Source organism: Helianthus annuus, chromosome 9 (assembly GCF_002127325.2).
Source record: "Helianthus annuus cultivar XRQ/B chromosome 9, HanXRQr2.0-SUNRISE, whole genome shotgun sequence".
In the NCBI taxonomy this organism is placed as follows: domain Eukaryota; kingdom Viridiplantae; phylum Streptophyta; class Magnoliopsida; order Asterales; family Asteraceae; genus Helianthus; species Helianthus annuus.
In genome coordinates this window covers 170861616-170887745 of record NC_035441.2, presented here as the reverse complement: position 1 = coordinate 170887745, position 26130 = coordinate 170861616, and the positions used below count along the sequence as shown (strand labels likewise).

The following is a 26130-nucleotide window of genomic DNA, read 5'->3' as shown; positions in this document are numbered from 1 at the left end:
ATTCTTCAACCATGCTCTGCTGCTTCAACAGACTCTGCTGCTTCAAAATAAAAGCCTCCACCGTTAACCGAAACTCTTCATTACTCAGCCTCTCCACCGTCTCAAACGACGACGGACTTGAATAACCATCACCGGCTTCCACCACACTCCTCCGCCGTTCCGTCGCCGACCTCCTCAACTCTACGCGAGGCTTCGCCGTCATCTCCCGCCGTAACTTCACCGACTGCGTTCTCTGAAACCTCTCCATCTGCTTCGTCGCCTTTTTAATAACCGTTTCCGGCGCCACTTCACTTTTCAGGTTCGTCTTCTCACACCTAACTTCCTCATCATCATTATTTTTATTATTATTACTATTATCCATAACTGTCTGCTTCAATGGTTGAACCGGCGGAATTACCGGTTCAGATTCAATATTTGAACCGGATTCACTTGTTTTATAACTATCGGAATTGGATCCAGATCTGTATCTATACCTATATCTGTATCTATTATCTTCTGCAATTTCCGGTCCAGCGGTTACGTTTCCGACGTCGACGTTACTGTTACTGTTACCGTTACTGTTACTGTTACCGTTACTGTTACTGTTACCGGAGAGGATGTAACAGATAACAACAATTACATTTCCGACTAGAAAAACTACGTGTTGATTCAACATGTAAGACGAACAGGCGTAGATATACTCGCCGGATACTTTAAAAACCGTAGGAAGGCGTGTAGACGACCATGAAATCAACGCAAGCGCTAAAAAAACTTCAATCAGCCTTAAAGCTTTTGAAATGTTGTTAAACCGTTGGTATCTGGCGATCGCATTCGCCTTCTCAACTTGAATACTGTCAATGAAACCGTACGAGTCCATTGTTTTTCAGATTCAGAAATGGAAAACCGTTTAGATTATTATGTTTAGGAAAACAGGAATTAGATGACATGAAAATATGATGTGGAGTCAATGTGTTACAGCGATCGAGTACGATCACCGGAAAAGTGATGGCGGGAAGGGTTGATGAAAACACGCACAACACGTTCGAGTGTGTGTGGTTTGTAACAGAGGTCAGAGGAAAGGGGTAGGGGACAATGGGAGTGACAATGAAGGAAGGTACAATTTATAAGGAATTCTAGAATCTTTAAAATAGCGTAATAATAATCTTTTCCTAAAATGATTTTATTTTTTTATGGAAAATTTGATCAAGACTTTGATTTTTTTTAAAAGCATGGATGTTTTTTAAATCAGTTATATACCTACTTCACATACCGAAAAAGTAAAAACTATTGTGAATTTTTTTTTTCTTTTCTAATAAGTTAGTATCTATTCCTTTATTCGTAATTAAGTGTGATGTATAAGTGTATATATTATGAAAATCTTGAATACTTATATCTTATTCTGAATTTCGGTTTTGCCATCAAGGGTGGAGATATAATAGGAAGTTTATTTGGCTAGGAAGGCTAGGAAGTGATCTTGACCATCCATTTACTTAATCAAGGGCTAAGATTAAATCAGGGAAATTGAAAGTAAAAAAAGAGGCGCGTGACTTTTTTCAGGGGCAATCTAGTCAATCCAAGCCAATAGTTTCTCTCTCCTCCAATTCCCCCCATTTTTTAAACGTTAATAACTCTTTCATACGACATTATTTTTTTATAAAAATTGCACCAAAAAAACGAGTGTTTTTTTATCTTTAAAACGAGTATACTATTGCTATATTTTGAAAAAAAAAAATTTAAAACCCAGTTACGTAAAACGCAATAGAAAAAACCCCAGTATCGTAAAACGCAATGAAAAAAAAACCCTAAAAAATGACATTTTTCTAAAACGCAATGCACAAAAAACACAAAGAAATGACTTTTTTGTAAAACGCAATGGCCAGAAAACACATAAAAATGTGTTTTACCTAAAACGCAATGCACCAAAAACACAAAAAAAATGACTTATTTGTAAAACGCAATGGCCAGAATACACTTAAAATGTCTGTTTTCTAAAACGCAATGGACTGAAAACACATAAAAAAGTGTTTTACCTAAAACGCAATGCACCAAAAACACAAAGAAATGTCTTATATGTAAAACGCAATGGCCAGAAAACACTTAAAAATGACTCATTCTAAAACGCAATGGACTGAAAACACCTAAAAAATGTGTTTTACCTAAAACACAATGACTAAAAACACTTAAAAATGTGTTTTTTTCTAAAACGCAATAGCTGTCTGTCACTGTGAACTGTCTGTCACTGTGAACTGTCTTATTTCTAAAACGCAATGGACACATAAAACTGTCAGTCACTGTGAACTGTCTGAATTGTCTACGAATTACTGTCTTCGAAATGAGCCAATTTATGGAAATTTAATTTTTCTGATGCGTTTTTAGTACAGCAATTTAATAGAACTGTCTGGCTCTGCCCCTTGGACCCCGCCAGGGGCTGCCGCCCCTGGGACCCCGCTACCGGGGGCTGCCGCCCCCGGACCCCCGCAAAGATCGTAAAACGCAATGACTAAATAAAAAACCCAGATCATGAAAATGAAATTAAAGAATTTCTTACATGGATCGAAGCCGATTTCTTCATCAATTGACGGAATTTGAATGATAGAAACACTTATCAACGCTCGAATCGAACGAATCGAGTGATTATCTCCAAAATCACCGGAAAAAACGAGATTTTTTTATGAAATTAAACTGGGTTTTCTTCAAAAAAAAAGCTGAAGAACACGTTGATCGGGTTCTGAATCATTGATTTGTGATGAAAATCGCACTATAATGTAATGATTATTGAGATATAAAGTGAAGAAATAGTTGAAGATGGTGGATTTTGAAAATGATGGGTTTTTGAATTTACTGGGTTTTGAAAAAGGAAGAAGAAAGAGTTGGATTGACTAAAATACCCTTTCTCTTTATTTTAAAATTTGCCACATGTCATAATCCTATGGCTTCCTATCCTTCCTAGAGAAAATTAACTTCCTATTTGATCTTTACCCTATTAAATAAAATTAAAATATGCGGACCGTAAACTTTTTTTTTTCATTTCCCATAAACTTTAATTTAAAATAATATCTTATTTTAATTAACCCTGTAATTGTGTCATAACTGTCATTCCATGTCTCTCGTTAAACCATCTCTCTCGATGATCGAACCGTCCGGCTTTTTCCGTTGACATTTAAATAACCCTCCGGCGACACGCATCGTTCTTTCTTTACTTCTCCAAAATCGTTTAGGGTATCCGGGGCACCCTTCGGTGACCCCTTAGGGGACTCAACTCACCTATTAGGTGTGTGCTGCCAACAATTAGGTAAGTTAGAGAGAGAGTAGAGAGAGAGGGTGAAATAGGTGGGGAGTTGCCGAAGAGAGGGGAGGAGAGAGGGAGAGCTTGACCAATCAATGCTTTTCTTCTTCTTTTTTTTTTTTTTTTAAAAAAAAAACCAATTCACCTAAGAGGGGAGTGCCGCCATCAAAAAGGGGTATTAGGGGAGTGTTAGAGGGGAGTTGACATGGCATTTTATGGTTGGTTATGTGTAAGAGGGGGGACTCACCTAAGAGGTGAGCACCCCTTACACCCTTACACTATTGGTTGTCATCACCTACAATCCTTTATAACCGATCTCGCTGGCCATTAAATCAACCACACATCTTGATGACTCCTAATTTCAAACTCAATCACAGCCGATTTTCTCGTCGTCGTTCAAATCCACTCTACAACTTTGGTCAACAATAACTCGGGATGGTCGAAAAAAAAGCGACAAAGTAATATACCGATATTAGAAGAGGACCGCATGTCCGGAATATCTCTTGTTTCATCTCTCTTACTATACATAAATTCTTCATCGCCCATCATTAATCATTCTTGGCGCCATTTTTTGTGGTGATTGGTGATTTATTGTGGCGGTAGGGTTATATAGGGTGTGAAATGGTGGCAAATGGCGGGGAAACGGTGGTCGAAATAGATGCGTTGGTTTGGTATTTTTTTTTAAAACAGCGTGTCAGTTTGGTTACAATCATATTCGACGGTTTTTATTGTGTTTGTCGGTTCTATTACGATGTGTCCATCACCGGTAGAGATTGAGAATAAAAAGAATAGGTTTTTGTTGTCGGGTCGTAACTATTTTTTCCGGTTGAAAGGACTTCCGGTGTTTTTTAAATGTTGTGGGTGGATGGTGTTGGATGTATAATATGATTTTATTAATTCAACAAGTTATTAGTTATTACTTAAACGTTGTGTTTGTGTAGACATGACGTTTCTCCGGTGGTGACTGCAGTTACTTCTTGTAAGATTATATAATATATATATTAAACAAAGGGGTATATACGTGTGTTTTTTTTAAGTATTTATTTTTCATTCTATAGAAGCAACCTAAACAAATGGGCATGTATGTGTGTTTTTTTTAAAAGTTGTGGTTTTTTAAAAGTCACCACTTTTCATTCTATGGTGACAACCCAAACAAAGCGGGTATGTATGTGTGGTTTTTTTAAAGTCACCACTTTTTATTCTAAAGAGGCAATTCAAATTTCTAATTGTATAAGGGTATAATTGTTAAATGGTACTGTTTTTTTATTCTTTTACACTTCAAAACGTTTATGAGCCAATAATAACTTCAAAACCTGGCAGCTCAACCCCAGCCAGGGGCTCTGCCCCTTGGACCCCGCCAGGGGCTGCCGCCCCTGGGACCCCGCTACCGGGGGCTGCCGCCCCCGGACCCCCGCAAAGATCGTAAAACGCAATGACTAAATAAAAAACCCAGATCATGAAAATGAAATTAAAGAATTTCTTACATGGATCGAAGCCGATTTCTTCATCAATTGACGGAATTTGAATGATAGAAACACTTATCAACGCTCGAATCGAACGAATCGAGTGATTATCTCCAAAATCACCGGAAAAAACGAGATTTTTTTATGAAATTAAACTGGGTTTTCTTCAAAAAAAAAGCTGAAGAACACGTTGATCGGGTTCTGAATCATTGATTTGTGATGAAAATCGCACTATAATGTAGTGATTATTGAGATATAAAGTGAAGAAATAGTTGAAGATGGTGGATTTTGAAAATGATGGGTTTTTGAATTTACTGGGTTTTGAAAAAGGAAGAAGAAAGAGTTGGATTGACTAAAATACCCTTTCTCTTTATTTTAAAATTTGCCACATGTCATAATCCTATGGCTTCCTATCCTTCCTAGAGAAAATTAACTTCCTATTTGATCTTTACCCTTGCCATCAAATCATTTTGACGTATATTTTATTACACAAAAATAATAAGTTATTTGAATGTAAGTATTATACTATTATATACAAGAAGTGAGGTTTATGTAAAATAAAGAGGTGAGGTGAAAAAAAGTGTAGGGGTGGTTTGGATGTATTAGTCGCTTACTGGTGGGATATCAGGAATATAGCGCTATATTGGGCTATAACGTTCTATGGTGTCTGGAAATTTAAGGGGTATAATCTCATTACACACTCAAGTTATATAACCTTCATATTGGGCTATAACGCCCCATATTAAATCTATAGGGGTAGTGGGGCTTGACCACTACAAATGGTTTTAGGGTATGCTTTATTAATAGCATTGGTGTCTGAGCAACAATTTAAAACAAACTAGATTTGAGTATGAGATACATGTAGGCCCGTTCAAACCGCTCGGCGCTCGTCGCTCATTCGGAAATTGTTCGGAAAATGCTCGTTCGATTTGACGCTCGGTTGTAAACAAGCCGCTCTGCTCGGTTCGGTTTGTAAACGAGCCAAGCATGAGCAAAGGTCCGCTCGGCTCGGTTCGGCTCGAATATATATATATACACACATATACACATACATATATAAACATGTATATACACAAATATAAATTATACATATACACACCCCTATATTTATACACACATACATAAATACTTAAATATAAATTAAATTTATAGTTTTATATATACTACTCTTAGAGGGGGCAATCTTGACCCAAAGCCTTCCAAGTGGGTCAATTTGGGTTGTTTTTAAAATTATATGGGTTGATTTGGGTAAGATATTTTAACTAAATGGGTCACAGTGGGTCACTTAAAATTCCATCTTGTAATTTTCAGGTCAAAGCGGGTCGACATCATTAAATAAATGGGTCGATGTGGGTTAGTGTCTTAAAGAAATGAGGCAGGTTTCGGGTCGGAATGAGTTTCGAGCTGGCACAAGTATCCGCACGAGACGGGTTACGGCATGAAACGGGTTTACAAGCCAACCCTTTTTTTATAATTTTCAGCACGACGCAGGTTTTGGATCAGAACGGGGTCGGTTCAGGTCGGGTTTCGGGCTGACACGGGTTTCTGAACGGGACTGGTTTCGGATTGCAACGGGTTTTGGGCCGACACGAGTTTCCGCACGATATGAGTTTCGGACCGGGACGAGTTTCGTACCGTACCGTTTCGACGCGAACCGTTCCGATGCGTACCGTTTCGATCCGTACCATTTCGAATCAAACCGTTTCGACGCGAACCGTTTCGACTCGAACCGTTTCGACTCGAACCGTTTCGACCCGTACCGTTTTGACCAATACCGTGTCGAACCGAACCGTTTTGAATCGAACCGTTTCGTACCGTACCGTTTCGACGCGTACCGTTTCGACGCGAACCAAAACAACCCTTATAAACAGTCTAAAGTTACCCAAAGTGATTTAAATACATAAATTGTCCTGAAGGGAAATGGGGGAAGATGTAATAATCTGCAGAAGCACAAAGTATGGGCCAACAATTCATGTAGGGGGTGTTTGTTTTTGCTTATTACATCTGCAAAAAGCTTATGTCTGCCCGCCTGCAGACATAAGGCCTTAAAGACCGTTTGTTTTTTTTTTTTTTTCAAACAGATCTTAAATTAGCTTCAAACATCTTAAAAAAGAAGCTTTGAAACAAAGCTTCAAACATCTGCACATGTCTTCTTCTTCCCTTCTCACCTGCCACCGCCACCACTCCTCCCCTCCCACATCACCCACTGCCACCACTCCTCCCCTCCCACTCACACACCCAACCCCCTTTCTCCTAGCACCCCCTTACACCCACATCCATCAGAACCGTAGAGAGAGCGATGAGAGAGAGAGGGCCTCCCTGTTCACGGCGACCTCCCTGTTCACGGTGGTGGTTTGATCTGATGACGGCGGTGGTTTGATCTGACGGTGGTGGTGGTGGTTTCGCGGCATGAGACAGGGGGCTAGGGTTTGCGGTGGGTTCTTGGAGTGGGGGCTAGGGTTTGCGGTGGTTGTTGGTTGTGGTGGTGGCAGGTGGACGGTGGAGGAGTGGTGGCGGATGATTGTGATGGTGGTGGTGAAGGTGGTGGTGGTTGTAGAGAGAGAGAGAGTGTGTTTGTAGAGAGAGAGAGCAGAGAAAACTCTTGTATATGTGTTGTGTGTGTGAAGTTGTTTTTGAAGAAAAAAAACAAACCCTCTTCTCCTTGCAGACTGCAGACATTTGGGCCACATCTTCTCTTGCAGATGCCTGCAGATGTGGTCCGCAGACTACAGACATTTTACATCTGAAAAAACAAACAGCACCGTAGTGTCTTTATGTTACAGCACAATGGAGGGATAAGCTCACTCAACTTCTATCCAAGAGGAACTGGGCATACGGTAATATAAGCACTTTCTTTTATCATTTCAAATATGAATTCTTTTGCTTATGAGTTATGACATCAGAAATTTTCATTCTAAAGTGGTTTTTGGGACTCAAATACTAGCAATTTGCATCTTCTACTGAAATGACCATAAAACGTTAGCAATAATATTTGGTAGTTGTGGTAAAGTCAGGTTGGGTAACGGGAAACTTATTTTTTTCCAACATTTTAAGACTATATATAGTCTTAAAAAAAAACTGACCCGACCTGACCCGAAACCCATTCCGACCCGGAACCGTTCCGACCCGAACCCGTTCTGACCCGGACCCGTTCCGACCCGGACCCGTTTCGACCCGAACCAAAACAACCCTTTTTTATAATTGACCCGTTTCGACCCGAACCCGTTTTGACCCGAACCCATTTTGACCCATGACCCGACCCAACCCGTTTGCCAGGTCTGTCTACTCTATTAGATTTTGGTCAACTATATACAAATTTAGAACTATATCTATATGTACTAACCCGATAACGCCAATTAAAAAATTAATATCACATCTAAAAGTTAAACACTAAACAGATAAACGACAGTCTGCTCATCGCCTCAATGTTTCATATCGTTACCCTAAGTCAATTGTCTCTTGCTCTCAACGTCATCGTTCGTGCAATATGATAATCGTCTCGTCGGCCACAACATTTTTATTCATAAAAAAAATATTACACAATGAAATATGCTTGTTTATTAAGACATAAAAACTTGAGACCCTACATTGTCACTGTCTCTCTCAACAAATTTAAATCGGCCGACACGGTTGTCCAAATCGCTCGAACTTCGCTCGCCGCTTGCTCGAAATATTTAATGCTCGGAAAATGCTCGCTTGATTTGTGGCTTGGTTTTAAATGAGCCGCTCCGCTCGGTTCGGTTCGGTTTGTAAACGAGCCAAGCACGAGCAAAGGTCCGCTCGGTTCGACTCGGCTCGTGAACAGCCCTAGATACATGGAACTTTTTGGCATTGCTCAAGAAGGATCATTTAGTAAAAAACTATGAAAGACTGTATAATTAAGAAAGTATTAACCATGGAAGAGTACTAAGAATTATGAGCGTAGATTTGGCGTGGGTTGAGTGTGAAACCACGATAAATGGATTATATGATTTGTTCCCATATGATTAACAAACTATTGTTGCTATTTGATGATTGTTTAATTTGCTTCAAGTGTATGACTTGTCACTAAAAGATAACTAACTACATGACCAACGGAATTGAATAACCAACCAACCCAACACATTCATTGAAGAAAAAATGAGTATGTGTGAGTTGATGTAGATCTAACATTCACAACCAAGATAAAATCTACACTACCTGGATGTGAAAGAGCTACGGGATTTAGATTATGCGGATTTGTCCTTATGAATGAATGAGCTACTAGAAAAAAGATGACATGCGAAGTACAAGAGATGAAATTCTACTATAATATGTGAAGAGTAAGAAATAACGGTTGATGAGACAATTCTAGGAGATGTAGTCGACAAGTCGCTTACAATATAGTAGGAAAACATGGCGAATATGGAATTTACAAGAAATGACGATGCAAATCAGTGATCGAAGATGACCCTTAACATGAGAAGGATAAAAAATATCACATTGTTGTACAAAAAAAAATTATATATACATAAGCATGATTATGATGTTATATAGGGTAGGGATATGGTAAAAAGTGTCTAAAATGTGAGAATGGTAAGAAGTGTTTTAAACCATTGGATATTTGATCTAATGGTTGAGATCAATAGGGTATAAAATGTAAATTGTGTTTTAATTAGAAGGACCTTATGTAAAATTAAAGGGCAATAGTGACTTTTCCAACGTTTCAAATATGGTAACCGTTTCAAAACCCCCCATCAATCTCCTATAAATCAGCGAATTTATGGTAACTGTTTCAAAACCCCCAATCAATCTCCTAAAAAATCAGCGAATTTCTCGTACTGAAATAAATTCTTCGATTTCCTTCACAACAACTTTTTATAACACTATAAAGAACGGTATATTACATGATAAAACACTATACGAAGATATAACACTATCTGTTTACTGTAAGACACTATACATAAATAAAACACTGTTGATGGGGGATAAAACACTATGAAAAGGAACAATATATTACATGATAAAACACTATAGGAAGATATAACACTATCTGTTTACTGTAAGACACTATACAAAATAAAACACTATTGATGAGGATAAAACACTATGAAAGGAACAGTATATTACATGATAAAACACTATAGAAAGATATAACACTATCTGTTTACTGTAAGACACTATACAGAATAAACACTATTGATGGGGATAAAACACTATGAAAAGGAGATTAAAGATACCTGTACATAATATAACACTATTGACTGGGGAATATAACACTACAACAAGAACTTACCGTAAACAATTAAATGTATAGAACAAATCGAATTCGAATCACATCCCTAATATATCGTCTGATATTTTTGGCAGTTATCTTTGGAAATCAATTAATTAATAAGAATGGACAATTACTAATATATCATTTTGAATTAATTAAGATAAGGGACACTTGTCATTCCCAAATTATTTCTCACACTTCTCACAAAAGTTAGACTTTTTACAGGATCCTCTACCTATGATGTATTACAGTATTAGTCGCTTATAAGTGGGTTGTTAAGAGTTTGGTATTCTAGTATTGCGTACGAGTCACAACATTGCCTTTGTAGCATATTAGCACAATTCCATTTTAGCATATCTAGAGTTGACATGTATTAAAAGAGATAGTTATAGTTAATTGTAGGCGTTAGTTAATGTCACAGATTATTTTCTATAATATTTAAAATAATTTGGTTGCAGAAAAATATATTCGTAAAAATCATTACTCTATAAGTACTATTTTCTTGGTGGTGCTTCTGTACTCGAATGCGTTTTTTTAAGTCCAAATTTACTTTATTGTCCGATTATATGATGCTAAGTCAAACTTTATAGTTTATAGTTCCGAAACAAAAAAATTATAATATTTTTGTTTTATTATTTAAATTCCGAATATACAACTTGTATGTCTTTGAAATATTACATGTTTTAGATGATTAAAATTTTAAAATCTAACAATGATTACCTTCTGTTCAGGAGACAAAAGATGAATTATTTAAAGGTCGTGTGGGTGGTACGGCGAGTGCCAACCTTTGGAATATAGCACTTGTCACCTATCCCACCTCATCCTCTTTATGTTGTATTTAATATTATATTCATTATAAATATTCCTTTTTTGATATAGTTTTTGTTTTATTTAAATATTTAACAGTCGGGAGAGAATCAAACACAAAGATTAATTTAGCTAGTAAGGATTAGAAAGGCAAAATTTAAAAATAAACTGTAAGGATATTTTAGTCAATTTTATCCAAACCCTACTTCTCTCGTTACAACTTCAAAATTCACCATTTTCAAAACCCACAATTTTCAACATTTTCTTCACTCCTTATCTCAATAATCACTACATTATAGTGTGATTATCGTCACCAATCAATAATTCAAACACCAAATCAACGCGTTTTTCAACTTTTTTTTGAAGAAACCCAGTTTAATTTCGTAAAATATCTCAATTTTTCCTATGATTTTGAAACGAATCACTCGATTTGTTCGATTTGATCGCTGATAAGTGTTTCTAGCATTCAAATTTCGCCAATCGTTGAAGAAATCTGAAAAAATCGGCTTCGGTCTATTTAAGAATATTTTCAATTGCATTTTTACGAACTGAGTTTTTGAATTGAGTCATTGTGTTTTACAAATGAATGAAATAAAACACTTTTTTTTGTATTTTTAGTCCATTGCGTTTTAAAAACAACACATTTTATTGTGTTTTTAGTCCATTGCGTATTAGGTAAAATACATTTTATATGTTTTTAGTCAATTGCGTTTTAGGTAAAACATATTTTTATGTGTTTTTAGTCAATTGCGTTTTATAATAAACATTTTTTTTTGTGTTTTTAGTACATTGTATTTTAGAAAAAAACACATTTCTTTGTATTTCTAGTTAATTGCATTTTAGAATAAACACTTTTTTTGTATTTTTATTACATTACATTTTAGAAAAAAAAAACACATTTCTTTATGTTTTTAGTCCATTATGTTAAAAAAAAGACTTTTTTTTTTTGTTTTTAGTCCATTGCGTTTTAGAAAAAAAAAATACATTTATTTGTGTTTTCTGGCCATTGCGTTTTAGAAATAAGATATTTTTTGTGTTTTTAGAAATACATTTCTTTCTGTTTTTCAGCCATTACGTTTTAGAAATAACACATATCTTTTGTGTTTTTTGTTTATTGCGGTTTAGAAACAAGGCATTTTTTGTGTTTTTTATCAATTGCGTTTTTTTAAAAAAAAAGTCATTTTTATGCTTTTTGTCCATTACGTTTTACGCATCTGGGTTTTCGAAAAAAAATAAAAAATATAACAAGAGTATACTCGTTTTAAAGATAAAATAATGTCGTATGAAAGAGTTGTTAACGTTTAAAAAACAGGGGGAGAATTGAAGGAGAGAGAAACTATTGCTTTAGATTGACTAGAATAACCCTAAACAAACTCACGCGTCTCATTTTTTATCAATTATACTCATTTAATCCAAGCTCCTGATTAATCAATTGATGATCAAAATTACTTCTTAGCCTTTCTAGTCAAAATAAACTTACTAGTATATCCTGATCCTATAACACATAGCTATATTTATCAAGGTTTATACTTAATATTCTTTAATTATATCTATAAATGAATTTATAAGAATGTATGGAAGTAAATATGAGCATTGTTATTATGTTATTGTTATTATTATTTGTACTATTACATCGGGGGCGAATGATCAAGTGACCAAGAGGAATTATTTTTTATGTGTTATCTAGCATCTCATATTGTGGATTTATGGATGAGTTATATATGAAGAGTGATCATATTCATTATGCATATTCAAAGTTTATCATGGTAAAATGAATTTTAGGTACGTCACTAATTATATTATCATATAGGTAGAGAATCCTGTAAAAAGTGCTTAAAGTGTGAGAATTGTATTATAACACTATATATAATACTATATAACACCATATAAACACCGTATAATAATATGTAACACCATATAATACCATATAACACTATGTAACACTATATAACATTATATAACAAATATAACACTATAGTTTGTCTGATAGTATGTCTATGATAGATGTATAGTGTTATATAATGTTATATAGTGTTACATAGTGTTATATGGTATTATATGGTGTTACATACTGTTATACGGTGTTTATATAGTGTTATATAATATTATATATAGTGTTATAATACACTTCTCACACTTCTCACACTTTAGCCCCTTTTTACACTATCCTTACCCTTATCATATATAATATAATATAATATAATTCATTATAGAGATGATAAAATATTTATCAGGGTAAAATGAATTTTAGGTATGTCACTATCATATTATCATATAGAATATATTCATTTTAGGTATTTTTAAGTAATTACGTGTTAACCTCAATAACAAATAATAAGAATTAACATAAACAAATGATTAAATAATTTAATATAAACAACAAATTAACTTAAATAGACATTTTATATAAATAAAACAATTAAAAGTAATAAAGACAATAAAATAAAAAAGAAATTTACAAATGAATATGAATATATGTATGTGGGCTACAAACTCAATATCTTTAAAACTTTTTTCTTCTTCTTTATGTTTGGACTTTAGAACCCTAAGCTTGAACAAATGAAAACAAAAACTTTGAAGAGTCTCGAGCCAGAGACTCTTGTATTGACAAGTAAGCGCAAAAACATTAAAACTACAACAATGTTAATGTTAATGTTAATATTTCTTTGTAAATCTTTTATATATAAAAATAACTAGAGAAAAATAGTTTTGGTCATGTTCGGTGACACACCCTCTAAGACGACCATGCTAGCAAGTAGCTAGCTCAACTCAGTCACATGAAAAACAATCATACAACACTCAAAAGTAAGTGAAATTTGAAGATTTCCATCCACATTGGTTGACTATAGAATTGTTGGATTTTGCTCTGACATCGACCCATCTTGAGATTCCTTTTCTATTGAAATTCGTGCTTTGCACTTTTGCTGGTACATTCTGCCGATGAAGACTGTTGTTGATTGCTATGTTGCCACAAGAAGTTTCTATTCTATTAATCATGATATCTTCTTGTTGCCATATTATACTCGCCTCTTTCTTTCTCAGGATGATCAAATATAAAACAATGAGTTAATTGCATATTGCATGTTCGGTCCACACTCCATAAGTATCGGAAATTACTTTGATATGTTAATTGTTCACGATAGGTAACACAGATGGTCCCTGAAGCATGGCGTTTAATTAACTTTCTTTTGTATTTTTTTATTATAATAAAGGGTATTTTAGTAACTTTGAAAAACTTGATGGATTTTTAACCGATCCACTCCAAGTGTTACAATTGAGTGAACTATGGAGACCATCTCTCTACTTCCTGATACTTAAAAACCAAACATGTAATATGAGCAACCGACAGGGACTATCAATGTAATTCATCTGAAATAAGCTCAAAGTCTCAAACAGAACTCAAGTTGTCGGGCTATTCAAATAACTCGTGATTTGTAACTCCTTTGAAATTAGCTTAAAGAGAACTCAAGTAAATTCAACTTGAGGTGGCTGGCTCGCACAAAATTTTCGAGTTAATAAGAGCTCGATCATTAGCTCGCTAGACTGGATATTAGAAAGCTTAACTAAAGCAGACCACATTAAATAGTTCTCAGGCCTCAGCCAAACTGACTCTAGTTGTTCATAAGGGAGCCCATAAAAAAATAAAAAGAACTCTTAACTAAAATGGAAGATTCGAACCAAGCAACAAAGACGCTACTTCAAAATCACCATCTCTGTCCGCCTCTCTCACTACTCTCAGCCAATACAACCTTGGTTATTGGTCCGCTTGCGCATCAAATAGCTGCATCACCAAAAAACTTTGGTGTTTGAACTTTGAAGTTGTATCATTTAGTTTTTTCCTATTACTGTCTCTAGTTGCTCGAGATCTTAACTTGCAAATAATTGGTTAGTTGCATTCCAAAATGCTTGGACTTGTTTCTCTGTATTGATTGGTGTAAGAGGAAGTCAAACTTGTTGAACCACAAGTTCGACTCAAGTTGTAAATGAGTCAAATACAACTTTAAATATCAACTAGATGTGGAGATTTTGAGCTGAGCCTATTTATATAGATATAAGTCGGAGCGAGTTGAGAATGGCTCAGCTCTAGGGTGTGCATTATTTGAATTGGACTAGAAAAATCCGAAATTTGATTCACGCCGAATTCAAATTCAATTTCAGTTTTTTACATTTTGAATTCGAATAAGTTCATATTCGAATTAAGTTTTAAAAATGTCAAGCCTGAATAAACCAAATACCCGAAACCTGATTCGATGAACACCCTATTGCTCTTTAATTTGCCCTAGAAATGATACATAAGATTAAGGCAAAATGAGAATAGTGATGAATTAAGGTATATCAGATATGATAATGATGTTATAACGGTCTTCATCCAAGAAACCCAAATTTCAATTGCAGGCTGAAGTCCCATTGCAAATATTGTAACTAGGGTTTTCAAAGGCAAAATGGTGTCTATCCACTTTAAGGACCATTAATGTTACATGGGAGTGAACAATAGGGACCTTCCATGTACTTTTTGATACCTAGGGACCAAAGATGCAGTATGAGAAACTCGTGGACTATTCGAGTATCCGTATAATTCCTTTGAAATTAGCCCAAAGAGAACTCAAGTTGCCGGAATTTTTAACTCTTTTAGAGTTAGCTCGAATAGAATGTGGGACGTCGGCCTATTCAAATAGCTTGTGGTTTGTAACTCCTTTGAAATTAGCTCAAAGAGAACTCAAGTAACATCAGCTTGAGCTAACGTGGCTGGTACAAAATTTTCAACTTAATAAGAGGTCGTTGATTGGCTCGATCGACTGAATATTAGAAAGCTTAACTAAAACAGCCCAAATAAAATAGCTTTAGCCGAAGTTAACAAGCTCTTCATGAGCAACTCCCCATATGAAACCCAACTAAAAGGGAAGATTCGAACCAAGCAACGAAAGCACTGCACCTTCACAATCATCATCTTCGCTGGCCTCTCTCACCACTCCCGACCAATACAACCTCGAGATCGGTCCACTTGCGAATCTAATATCTACGTCACCCAAAAACTTATGGTGTTTGTTGAATCGTTTATAGTTTTTTTCCTATTCTCGTCTCTAGTTACTCAAGATCTTAACTAGCAAGTAGCAAGCAATCAGGTCAGTTGCATTTCTAAATGCTTGGACTTCGTTTCTCTGTATTGATTTTGCAAGAAGAAAACCTGTTGAACCACATGTTGACTCAAGTTGTAAACGAGCCAAAGATATGTTTAACTATCAGCTCGATGTGGGCTCAACTTAAGTTGTAAACAAGCCAGTTTAATTATCAGCTACATAGCCCAGATTTGGAGATTTTGAGCGTTTCGAGTTTCAGTTGGAGTGAGCTCGGCTCCAGCGGTGTGCGGTATTCAAATCGGACTCAAAAATTCGAAATTCGATTCGAACCTTCGAATAACATATTCGAATTCAGGTGTCAAATCCGAAACAGTTTCAAACACTTTGAATTCAAATCGATTTGAGCACGATGTTAGTTTAAAAATGGTCAAAACCCAAACCGAATACCCGAAACCCAATTCGATAGAAATTGTCCATAAGAACAAGGCAAATTGAATTAAGGCTCTTTATCCAAAAAAAAAAAAAAAAAAAACCCAAATTTCAGCTGCAGGCAAAAGTCCCATAACTAATAGCATTTAGGTTTCAAAAGCCAAAACAATAGACGAATTATGAAATCCACAAACATATAATCGAAACGTGCTTCATCAGATGAAATAACACTAGACAAAATTAAACCCTCAATTAAACTTACTTCTTCTTGCCTTTACCGGCAGCTTTCCGTTTAGGTGGAATAATAATCTCACCCTTGAGCGTCGGAATCTGCATAAACTGATCCAACCCACCATCTCCACCGAACTTCTTACGGAACTTCTCAACCTGATCGGCATCAATCAGGTTTGCAGACCGACTTCCTAAATAAAACGGGTGGTTGCCGGACCACACATCAACCACGTACTCTTTCTTCGTACCTCCGGTCGTAAGAACATGTTCTCCGCTGCAGTAGACCTTGGCGTCATCGTAGAATTCCGGGTGGATGTCTTTCTTCCGGCATGTCCACCGTGGTTGATTTGGGGATGTGTCTGCTGCCAACTGAGAAAGAAAAGTAAAGGGTTAGTTTGGAAGATGGTGAAAGTAGAGGGGTTTGAGTGTAAAGTATAAACCTTTTTGATGGAGAGTGGTGGCGGAGAGTTTCTTTGGAGGAAGGAGTTGGATAGGCTTAGTGCCATTTCTGTTGTTGATGTGGTGAGAGGAAGAATGACGAAGAAGAAGATAATGGATGGATGAAATGAAATAAAGGGGTTATACAAAGTTACAGAGAGATCCAACTAATGTAGCATAATGACACTTTTACCCCTCCACTTTTTTTTATTATTATTAAGAGTGAATTTCAAGGATTGTCCTTTATCGTTATACCCATTTTCAGGCGTTGTCCTTTATGTTCAAAATTGACGAGTTTTGTCCTTTATTTTTTCATATCATATACGTTTTGTCCTTTAGGCCTAACCCAGTTAGTTTTTCAGTTAAATTTGGTCATGTGCTTTGCACATGAGGGCATTTTTGTCAATTCAAAGGTAAGTTCAACGGCAGATTTACAGCTCAAAGCTTCTGCAACCTTTGAATTGACAAAAATGCCCTCATGTGCAAAGCACATGATCAAATTTAACTGAAAAAACTAACTGGGTTAGGCCTAAAGGACAAAATGTGTATGATGTGAAAACATAAAGGACAAAACTCGTCAATTTTGAACATAAAGGACAGCGCCTGAAAATGTGTATAAAGATAAAGGACAATCCTTGAAATTCACTCTATTATTATTGTTGTTATTATCATTGTTATTATATTTCTAATTTAGTATTTCAAGACTCTGCTGACCAATGAAATGAAAAATGTATTATTTTTTATATAAATCATACAAGCTTAAATGATTCTTGAAAATATTAAACAGATAATCGACCAAATTTATAGAGGCTGCTGCTATCTTTCTTCTGAGTTAAATCTGTTCCAAGCTGCCTGTTGAAAACATATAAAAATGTAATTATAATCAATTTACAAAAGGTATTATTACATTTTGAAAAAGAAGGGGGAAAATGGAAATGTGTTGCATACCTTTAGAAGATCAAAAACCTTTTCACATATATACTTCTGCTGAATGCTTGCACCCCTTTGTTGTAGCTTGTCAGGATGCACACACAGAGTCGCCTTTCTGTAAGCTTTCTTGACTGCGCTAGTGGTTATGATCTCGGTTAGTGACACTGGTTGCCAACCACTGTCAGCTCCAAGGATCTGAAGTAAAAAAGTCGAGTTATGAATACATCCCAAAATGATTATATTTAAGAAAATCAGAAAGTTTAAACTTTATTTAGTGTTTTACATACGTATTGCAGGGTTGAAAGCAGTGCACGCAAGTTCCCTTCTTTCCCACCTGACCACCTTTTGATATCAGCATCAAGATTCTCTGCTAACCGCTGCAATTACAGTTGAATACCAAAATGTAAAGGACATAAAGATTGCATTAACAAGTAGTAAAAATTTGATTCAAGAGATTATTACACTTCTCTCGGCTTGTTCTCTAAGAACAAGCAGATCACGCATCTCTTTCTCTGCAAGAGCTTTCGCCTGAAAAAGATAACATTGAAGTACAAGTTTACGACATCAACGACTAAGATGTAGTTAAATTATGGACAAGTGGCAAGAAACATACCGCGCGCTCCATAATCCTGTTATGCTTTTCTAATTTTGCTTTAGTTCTCAAAGCTGATTCAGCATTTGTATGATTTATAGCAGAAGTGGTTTGATCGGTCTCGTTAATTTGTATTTTTGGCTCAGACAATTTCTTCTGAGAAATCGCTTTTTCTAAAGCGCGTTGTCTAGCCTCTGCAGTGGCTCTCTCTACTGCCGCACGTTCTGCTTTGAGTTTCAATTTTGCACTAGTTTTATCAGAAGAAGCTTTAGTGACCTTTTCTTGAGTGTCGGCGATCACTCTTTGTCTAACTTCAGCAAATGCACGTTCCCGAGCTTCACGAATCGCTCTGTCCACAGCTGATTTTATTCTCTCCTGCTCCTTTTCTTCTTCATTTTGCTTTTTCTCCACTATTTTGTGTGGATCGGATTCTCCGCTTTTATCATCCGGTTCTTGTGTTCCTGTTTCCGTTTTTGTTCTAATTTCAGGTGTTTGTTCATGAGATTGTTGGAGGTTGTTGTCTTCTTTCTCGACCGTTTCTTCTCTTTCTTTGTGTCCTTTCACTTCTATCTCCATACCAAGTATTGTGTCTGAAGATGATTCAGATCGTGCATCGTTTTGTACAAAATCCACATCAGCTAAACCAAAGTTTGCCAGATCATCAGATTTTGCATCACATCCATCCTCATTGTCTTCTGTTTCATCGGAAGAAATGTTCTCATTCATCACCTTTTCTAATGCTTCTGTGTCTTCCACTTGGAAATCATGACCTGTGTTACTGCCACTGCTGACATCATCAATCTCTTGACTTGAATCTGCGTTGTTGTCGTTTTGGTCAACTTTGCAGGCGTCTTTTGTATCATCCACAATTTGGCTAGCACCAATCACACTCTCACTTTCTTCTTCATCATTGCAATCACTTGATGAATTCTCATAAGTTTCTGGTACCTGAAGCTTATCCTCCTTTTGAGATAAATCATTTGTTTCAACGCTATAATCGTTTCGTACAAAACCCACGTCAGTTAAACCAGAGTTTGCCAGATCATCATACTTTGCATCGCATTCATCCTTGTTGTCTTCTGTTTCATTTAAAGAAACGTTCTCAGTTGTCTCTTTATCTATTGCTTCTGTATCTTCCACTTGTAACTTGTGACCTGAACTGCTGCCCCTGCTGACATCATCAATCCCTTGACTTGATTCCGCATTGCTGACGTTTTGGTAAACTTTGCAGGCCTCCGTATCATTCACAATTTGGCTTGCACCAATCACTCTCTTACTTTCTTCTGCATCATCAAAATCAATTGATGATTTCTCGTAAGTTTCCGGTACCTGCATCTTATCCAGTTTGTCATTTTCTTTCTCTTTTATTTCATAATCTTCTTTTTGAGACAAATCATTTGTTTCAATGCTAAAATTACAAGTTTCTGCATTTTTAATCATTCCCACCTCACAAACGTTATTAAACTTCTCTTCCGCTTTCACTTCTCTCTCATCTTCAACTTGACTCACTGCACTTTCCATTTTTTCATCAAGTTCTTGTTCAAGATTCTCTTGCTTATCAGTTACAAAAAACTCAAATGGTTCTTCACAGAATTTCTTCTCGTAATCATTTTCATCAGATTTACCACGTATCTCTTTCTCATCTTCCACCTTTTGATCCACAGTTGAGTTGTTTGATTCGGTATCTCCTAGTTTCTTTTCTAAGCTTTCAAGTACATGCAAACCACCTTCATGTGAATTATTTTCGATCGGTTCGGATTCTGTTTCACCAACAACTCTTTTAGAACTGCAAAGTATCTTACTTTCTCTTAGTTCAACAGGATACTGTATCGGTATCTCAGCGTTCTTACCTAATTCTGGAATTTTCCCATGTAGTTCATGGATAACCTTTTTAGCACCAAAGAGCTTCTCGCCATCCATAAAGTCCGGAAAAACTACTGTGCTTTCATGTTTATGATCTTTTTCTTTCATTTTATCGTCTTTTTCTTTACACTCTTCACCTCCCTTTACATTCACCGTTTTAGCTTTAACTTTCAAGCTATCTTTGAAACTTTTGCTTGAAAATCCTTTCTTTCTTCCCACTGATTCTTTTGCAATTCGAATATTTTCTTGAGCCTTTTCTATAGCTTTTCTTAAAGCAGCTGCAGAAATAGCTGCTGCAGAATTGACATCAAGTTCCTCAGAGTTAGTTGCTAAAGCTGCAGGTGGTGGTGATACGTTCGGGGGGTGTGATCTCAGATCGGCCTGAAATTTCTTAAAATTTCTATCATCAGATATGGATTCATCTTGACCGTATCTGCTTCTAGATTCAACAGCACTTTGTGAAGTTTGTTTCTCATGAAAATCCCCCTTGCTGGAGTCCGCACCGGGATGAATATTACTTGTTATATATGATTTTTGGTTCTCGGCTTCCTTGTTTGGTTGAGATGGTGCAGGTGGTGATAATACTTTGGAGGGATGTGGTTTGAGATCAACCTCAAAAGTCTTGAAAATATCATCATCGGATGATGATTCATCTTGACCATATCCACTTCTAGATTCAACAGCACTTTGCGAAGTTTGTTTCTCACGGAAGTCCTCCTTGCTGGAGTTCATACTGGGTTGAATATTATTTGTTATATCTGATTTTTGGTTCTCGGCTTCCGTGTTTTGTTGAGATGCTGCAGGTGGTGATAATACTTCAGAGGAATGTGGTTTGAGATCAACCTCAAAGGTCTTGAGAATATCATCACCAGGTGAAGATTCATCTTGAACGTATCTACTTCTAGATTCAACAGCACTTTGTGAAATTTGTTTCTCATGAATATCCTCCTTGTTGGAGTTCACACTGGGATGAGCATCGTTTGTTATATATGATTTTTGGTTGTCAGTCTCCTTGTTCGGTTCAGAAACAGCAGATGGTGGTGATACCTTGGAGGGACATGGTTTGAGATCAACCTCACTAGCCTTGAAAATTCTATCACCGGATAAGGATTCATCTTGAACGTATCTACTTTCAGATTCCACAGCACTTTCTGAAGTTTGTTTCTCATGAAAATCCCCCTTGCTGGAGTTTACACTGGCATGAATATCATTTGTCATATACGTTTTTTGTTTCTCAATCTCCTTGTTCGGTTCAAAAACTGCAGGCGGCGATGATCCTTTGGAGAGAGATGGTTTGAGATCAACCTCTAATGCGTTGATTACTTTATCGCCGGATAAAGATTCAACATGACTGTATCTATTTGCAGATTCAGCAGCACTTTGTGAAGTTTGTTTCTCGTGAAAATCCCCCTTGCTGGAGTTTACACCGGGATAAATATTATTTGTTATATATGTTTTTTGGTTGCCAGTCTCCTTGTTCGGTTGAGAAACTGCAGATGGTGATACTCTGGAGGGATATGGTTTGAGATCAACCTCAAAAGTTTTTAAATTTCTATCACCGGATAAAGATTCATCTTGACCGTATCTACTTCCAGATTCCACAGCACTTTGTGAAGTTCGTTTCTCATGAATATCCTCCTTTCTGGAGTTCACACTGGCATGATTTGTTATATTTGATTTTTGGTTCTTGATCTCCTGGTTCGGTTCAGCTGCTGCAGAGGGTGATGATACTTTGGAGGGAGATGGTTTGAGATCAACTTCCAAAGTCTTGATTATTCTCTCGCCGTATAAAGATTCAACTTGCTGTTTACTTCTAAATTCAGCAGTACTTTGTGAAGTTTGTTTTTCGGGAACATTCCACTCGCTGGAGTTCACACCGGGATGAATAATTTTTGTTTTAGATGATTTTTTGTTTTTGGTCTCCTTCTTGGGTTGAGAAGCTGACTCGTTCATAAAACAAGTAAATCCGGATACAGCAGGTAATTGTGTGACATGTGTTGTCCCATCTAAACCATCTTTACTCCTTTGGCTGATCTTGTTATATGCCATGTTAAACTGCTTTGAGGCATCTAAGGGCTGATTAGACAAATCACCCAAATCATGAGAGCTATGGCTTGCTGAGGGAGCACAGGCCCTACAAACAATATCATTTACGGAAAAAGGTTATGTTTTTTAATTAAACGTCAAAACATTAACCCTTAAACCTATATTGTAAGGTTGCTACAATGTTACATCTACCAAGTCACATGGCAGCAGCCATATAATCAAGAATCAAGATTTGCTATTAAAGAAGTTCAAGTAATGCCATAAAGAGTAACACAACATAAATGATTAAATCCATTGACAAATAGAAATTACTTCTCTTCTAATTCGTGATACTACTACCCTCAATGGCGTTGCAAATCTAGAAAAAAGGAAAATATTTCTAATTTGGAACCATAAGACATCTAAAAAACCTTTTTTTAAATGTGGAAAAGTTGTCTCAACTCAAATAGGCTAAAGTAGGGATGAGCATATCGGTATCCGATGCCGAACCGATACCGATACCGCCTAATAATTACAACTTACAATAAAAAGAAATGCTACAATGAGCAAGTGCAAACATTGAATCCTATCCTCCCCAAAATGTCATCCCTCAAAGTTTAGATGTCAACATTCTGTGACAGGCCAAATGTTCCGGATAGGTTCTACTAGGAAACAAAATATCCTTAATACATGGATTTTGCATTTCGGAGTGTCTCAAGTCTCAACTCAACAATTAAGGAAATATGTGCCCGCTATCAGGCCTCAGGCGGTGGCACATCGCCTACTTCCCTAATGAGTCCAAAGCAGGACGATACCAGTGAACCTCGAGCCTCAATCTCATGCGGACGAAACAGCCGGTCATTGTTCATTCAACAACACGGCTACTACGAGACAACGAAAACCTCTTAGAATCTTAGATCTCAAAAATTGGACTATCAAAAATGAGGAATAATATACATATGCAAAAAAGCTATCATCTCTCTTCTCTCTTACTTAATATTTCTTTACATAACTTAATCAAACACAACCACATTGCTATAATTAGGGGAAAACTGCATCATCTTCACCAACTAACAAAAATCAATTTCTTTCAAACACTTAAAATAAAAAAAAATTACCTAGCTTCATCTCGAGCAACCATTTCTTCGTAACAAATCGCAATATCCTGATCACAAAATCCGCCAAATATCATGCCGTAATCCGGCTTCGTACTCCAGATTTCCATATTCAAACCACCAGAAGCTTCTTCTAAAGTAGAAAGATCGAGTACCGGAATCGAAGAATCAGTGGTAAAAATCTCACTGTAGTCTTCAACGGTAAAATCCGGAGGTCCGTCGTGCTTCCGGCGGTGGCCGGAGAAGACGCCGTCGTAAGCATTTTTGCCGGAAAAGTTATTGGCATTTGGAAGCTTTCGTTTGTGAAAAGGACGTGAGAGAGACTCCATTACTCTCTCTCTCTCTCACTGGATCTCTGTGAGAATTATCTAGGGTTTGATTACGTTGTGTGTGTGTTAGATATTATTATTATAAAGTTCACTGTAAAAGTGTTGGTTTTTGTTTGTTTGTTTGTTTGCAGGGGAATTATGCAGGAAGAGGACAAAGGGGCGGTGGAAGAGAAGGTGTGTCTTTATTTGGTGAAATTTAATGTCAAGGGTATAAATGTAATTTAAAAGATTCTAAAGTATGAATGATCAAATCTAGTGTAATCAACTTTTTTGTGTGTGATTGGATTGTAACTTGTTCGATATGATGATGATGATTATAAAGAGGATATGGATTATTTGATTAATGGATTAAAGCATCAATTATGTTTTTAACAAAAAAAAAAAAAAAAAAAAAACATAAGAGTAATGAGAGTAAATAAAAGGGGTATTATAATTTTTAAGGATTTTAAATTAATAATTTTATTAATATTATTTCTTATAATATGTGTATCACTAGAGTTTTTATTCTGCTAACTAATGTCTTCACCATCATCGCGACCACTACCTTCGCCCCGTGTCTACCATTCTTTTACGTCAACTTTTGTTGTGTTGTTCTTCAAGTAAAGAAAAATAAGGATTTAGTAGTGGTTCACGATGAAGCTATTATGTGTGTTCGCATAAATGAAATAAAAAAAGGGACACAATTAGCTTGGAGTATGCTAGCTGAGGATGGTTTCTTTTATGATGTCAGTAACTAAACCACTCCATCACACATATGTGTTCTTTATTTTTGTTTGTTGCTCTTATGATTATGAATTACATTCGCGCATTTGTATTTTATATTTTATATATGTATGATACATTTATACATATCCATGCGTTTTGCTCATGCCCAAACTCGTATCCTAGTTTGTACATACACATGTACATGTTTGTGGCGTATAATATTTTCTGTGTGAATTTGTTATAGGCATATGACTGGTTTTTAAATATAGTTGTTGTATGGATAAACTTCTTTTTCTATATGTACATATGCATACTATGGATATGGTGTTTGGATTTATCATGTGGTGGCGTTGATAGCTAAAAGACAAATGAGTACATGCACTAATTGGCCTTTGTCTTAATTGCTGAGTGTCATATGCCTTATGTCCAAGACTTGATACAAAACTACCATCAACCCAGGTGAGTATGATGATGATAATGATAACGAGTAGACTTATTTACATTCATTTCATATGAGCATATATTTTACAATTTCAAGAATGTCGTGAGAGAAAATGATTGAGTGAAAAATGCAACCTAAAAAGTTTAGGAAAGAGAAAAGAAAAGAGAGACATGACAAACTTTATTGTTTTTTTTTTTTTTATTTAATAGTTAAACAACTAGAATAACTACGTATAATGTTTACCTGATTTTCACATTTTTTATGCATTATAGTTATTAACTGACCACACCCCTTTAAATATTTAAAACTGATTATAATAAAGATTATTTATACACATAAGTAACTATTATTCCATGTTTTTACCGTAATGTCAAAATTACTACTGTTTTGTATTTTCTATAACACAGGATTGAAATTATATTAAAATGGTTTTTCACTCCACCAACAACACTTACATTGTTCCCACAACAGTAGGGAGAATGGGGGCGACTTTGGCGATTTCGTGAAAACCCTAGATCGTTCCTTCCATACCTGATCTTGACGGATTTTCTTTAGCATCTAAGGGGGTTTGATTTCTTCTCTGGTAAGGAATCCTTTAATCGTTCCTTATGTTCTAACTAATTGAAGTCAGATTAGGTTTTCGATTTTAGGGTTTGTTCTCTTGTTCTTGGTTTTTTTTACGGGGTGTGAGCAACTGGTTCGCTTATTCATCACGGCTTTAGGGTTTCGGCAGTCCTACTCCATCCGTTGCGGTTTGATGTGCGATCAGATTGTACTTCTTTTGATCCAATCGTGTCTTAGGGTTATCATCAGGTGTTACGCAAACACCTGCTCAAACTTTTGCTATGGCTGATGATAAGGATGAACAAACTGAGGATAATTCACATGTTTTTGAGAGAAAGATCCGAAGTATTGATGGGAAACCATTTGAGCCAAGACAAACGTCACAAATTCCTACGGTTTCAGAAGTGGGTAATAAGAAGGTTCGGTTCATGTTACCGCTGAATGATACTGACTACGTTCTTGGCTGTTCTGATTCACCAGATGAGGATTATGCAGTGGTTTTTGATAAGCGAAAGGTATCATTTGTGCTCCCGCTAAATGATGTTAGTCCTGCTCGTGTTCGAAAGCAGGAACAGGGTGATAATGCTCGAGTCCAACAACATTTGTATGCTGATGTGG

At 36.1% G+C, this 26130-nt stretch overlaps 2 protein-coding genes across 2 annotated transcripts; both read right to left on the bottom strand.

Annotated features, from left to right (window-relative positions):
* Window positions 1-16387: 16387 nt before the first annotated feature.
* On the bottom strand, window positions 16388-17109 carry LOC110879547 (50S ribosomal protein L31, chloroplastic). The gene is made up of 2 exons (XM_022128018.2): window positions 16950-17109; window positions 16388-16878 (listed from the first exon to the last, which is right to left on the bottom strand). The coding sequence occupies exons 1-2, from the start codon at window positions 17013-17015 to the stop codon at window positions 16537-16539; spliced, it is 408 nt and encodes a 135-aa protein (XP_021983710.1). The 5' UTR covers window positions 17016-17109; the 3' UTR covers window positions 16388-16536.
* A 548-nt stretch (window positions 17110-17657) lies between these two features.
* On the bottom strand, window positions 17658-23952 carry LOC110879548 (auxilin-like protein 1). Its single transcript, XM_022128019.2, has 6 exons — window positions 23476-23952; window positions 18491-22466; window positions 18340-18405; window positions 18165-18254; window positions 17896-18072; window positions 17658-17799 (listed from the first exon to the last, which is right to left on the bottom strand). The coding sequence occupies exons 1-6, from the start codon at window positions 23799-23801 to the stop codon at window positions 17764-17766; spliced, it is 4671 nt and encodes a 1556-aa protein (XP_021983711.1). The 5' UTR covers window positions 23802-23952; the 3' UTR covers window positions 17658-17763.
* Window positions 23953-26130: the final 2178 nt, after the last annotated feature.

What these genes read in the sequence shown, in the direction of transcription:
- LOC110879547 (XM_022128018.2), bottom strand. Translation starts at nt 17,015, where the DNA reads ATGGCACTAAGCCTATCCAACTCCTTCCTCCAAAGAAACTCTCCGCCA. An exon ending in CACCACTCTCCATCAAAAAG is followed by an intron (nt 16,879 to 16,949) that starts GTTTATACTTTA and finishes TTTCTTTCTCAG; the next exon opens with TTGGCAGCAGACACATCCCC.
- LOC110879548 (XM_022128019.2), bottom strand. Translation starts at nt 23,801, where the DNA reads ATGGAGTCTCTCTCACGTCCTTTTCACAAACGAAAGCTTCCAAATGCC. An exon ending in GAGAACAAGCCGAGAGAAGT is followed by an intron (nt 18,255 to 18,339) that starts GTAATAATCTCT and finishes CTGTAATTGCAG; the next exon opens with CGGTTAGCAGAGAATCTTGA. An exon ending in TGCTTTCAACCCTGCAATAC is followed by an intron (nt 18,073 to 18,164) that starts GTATGTAAAACA and finishes TTTTTACTTCAG; the next exon opens with ATCCTTGGAGCTGACAGTGG.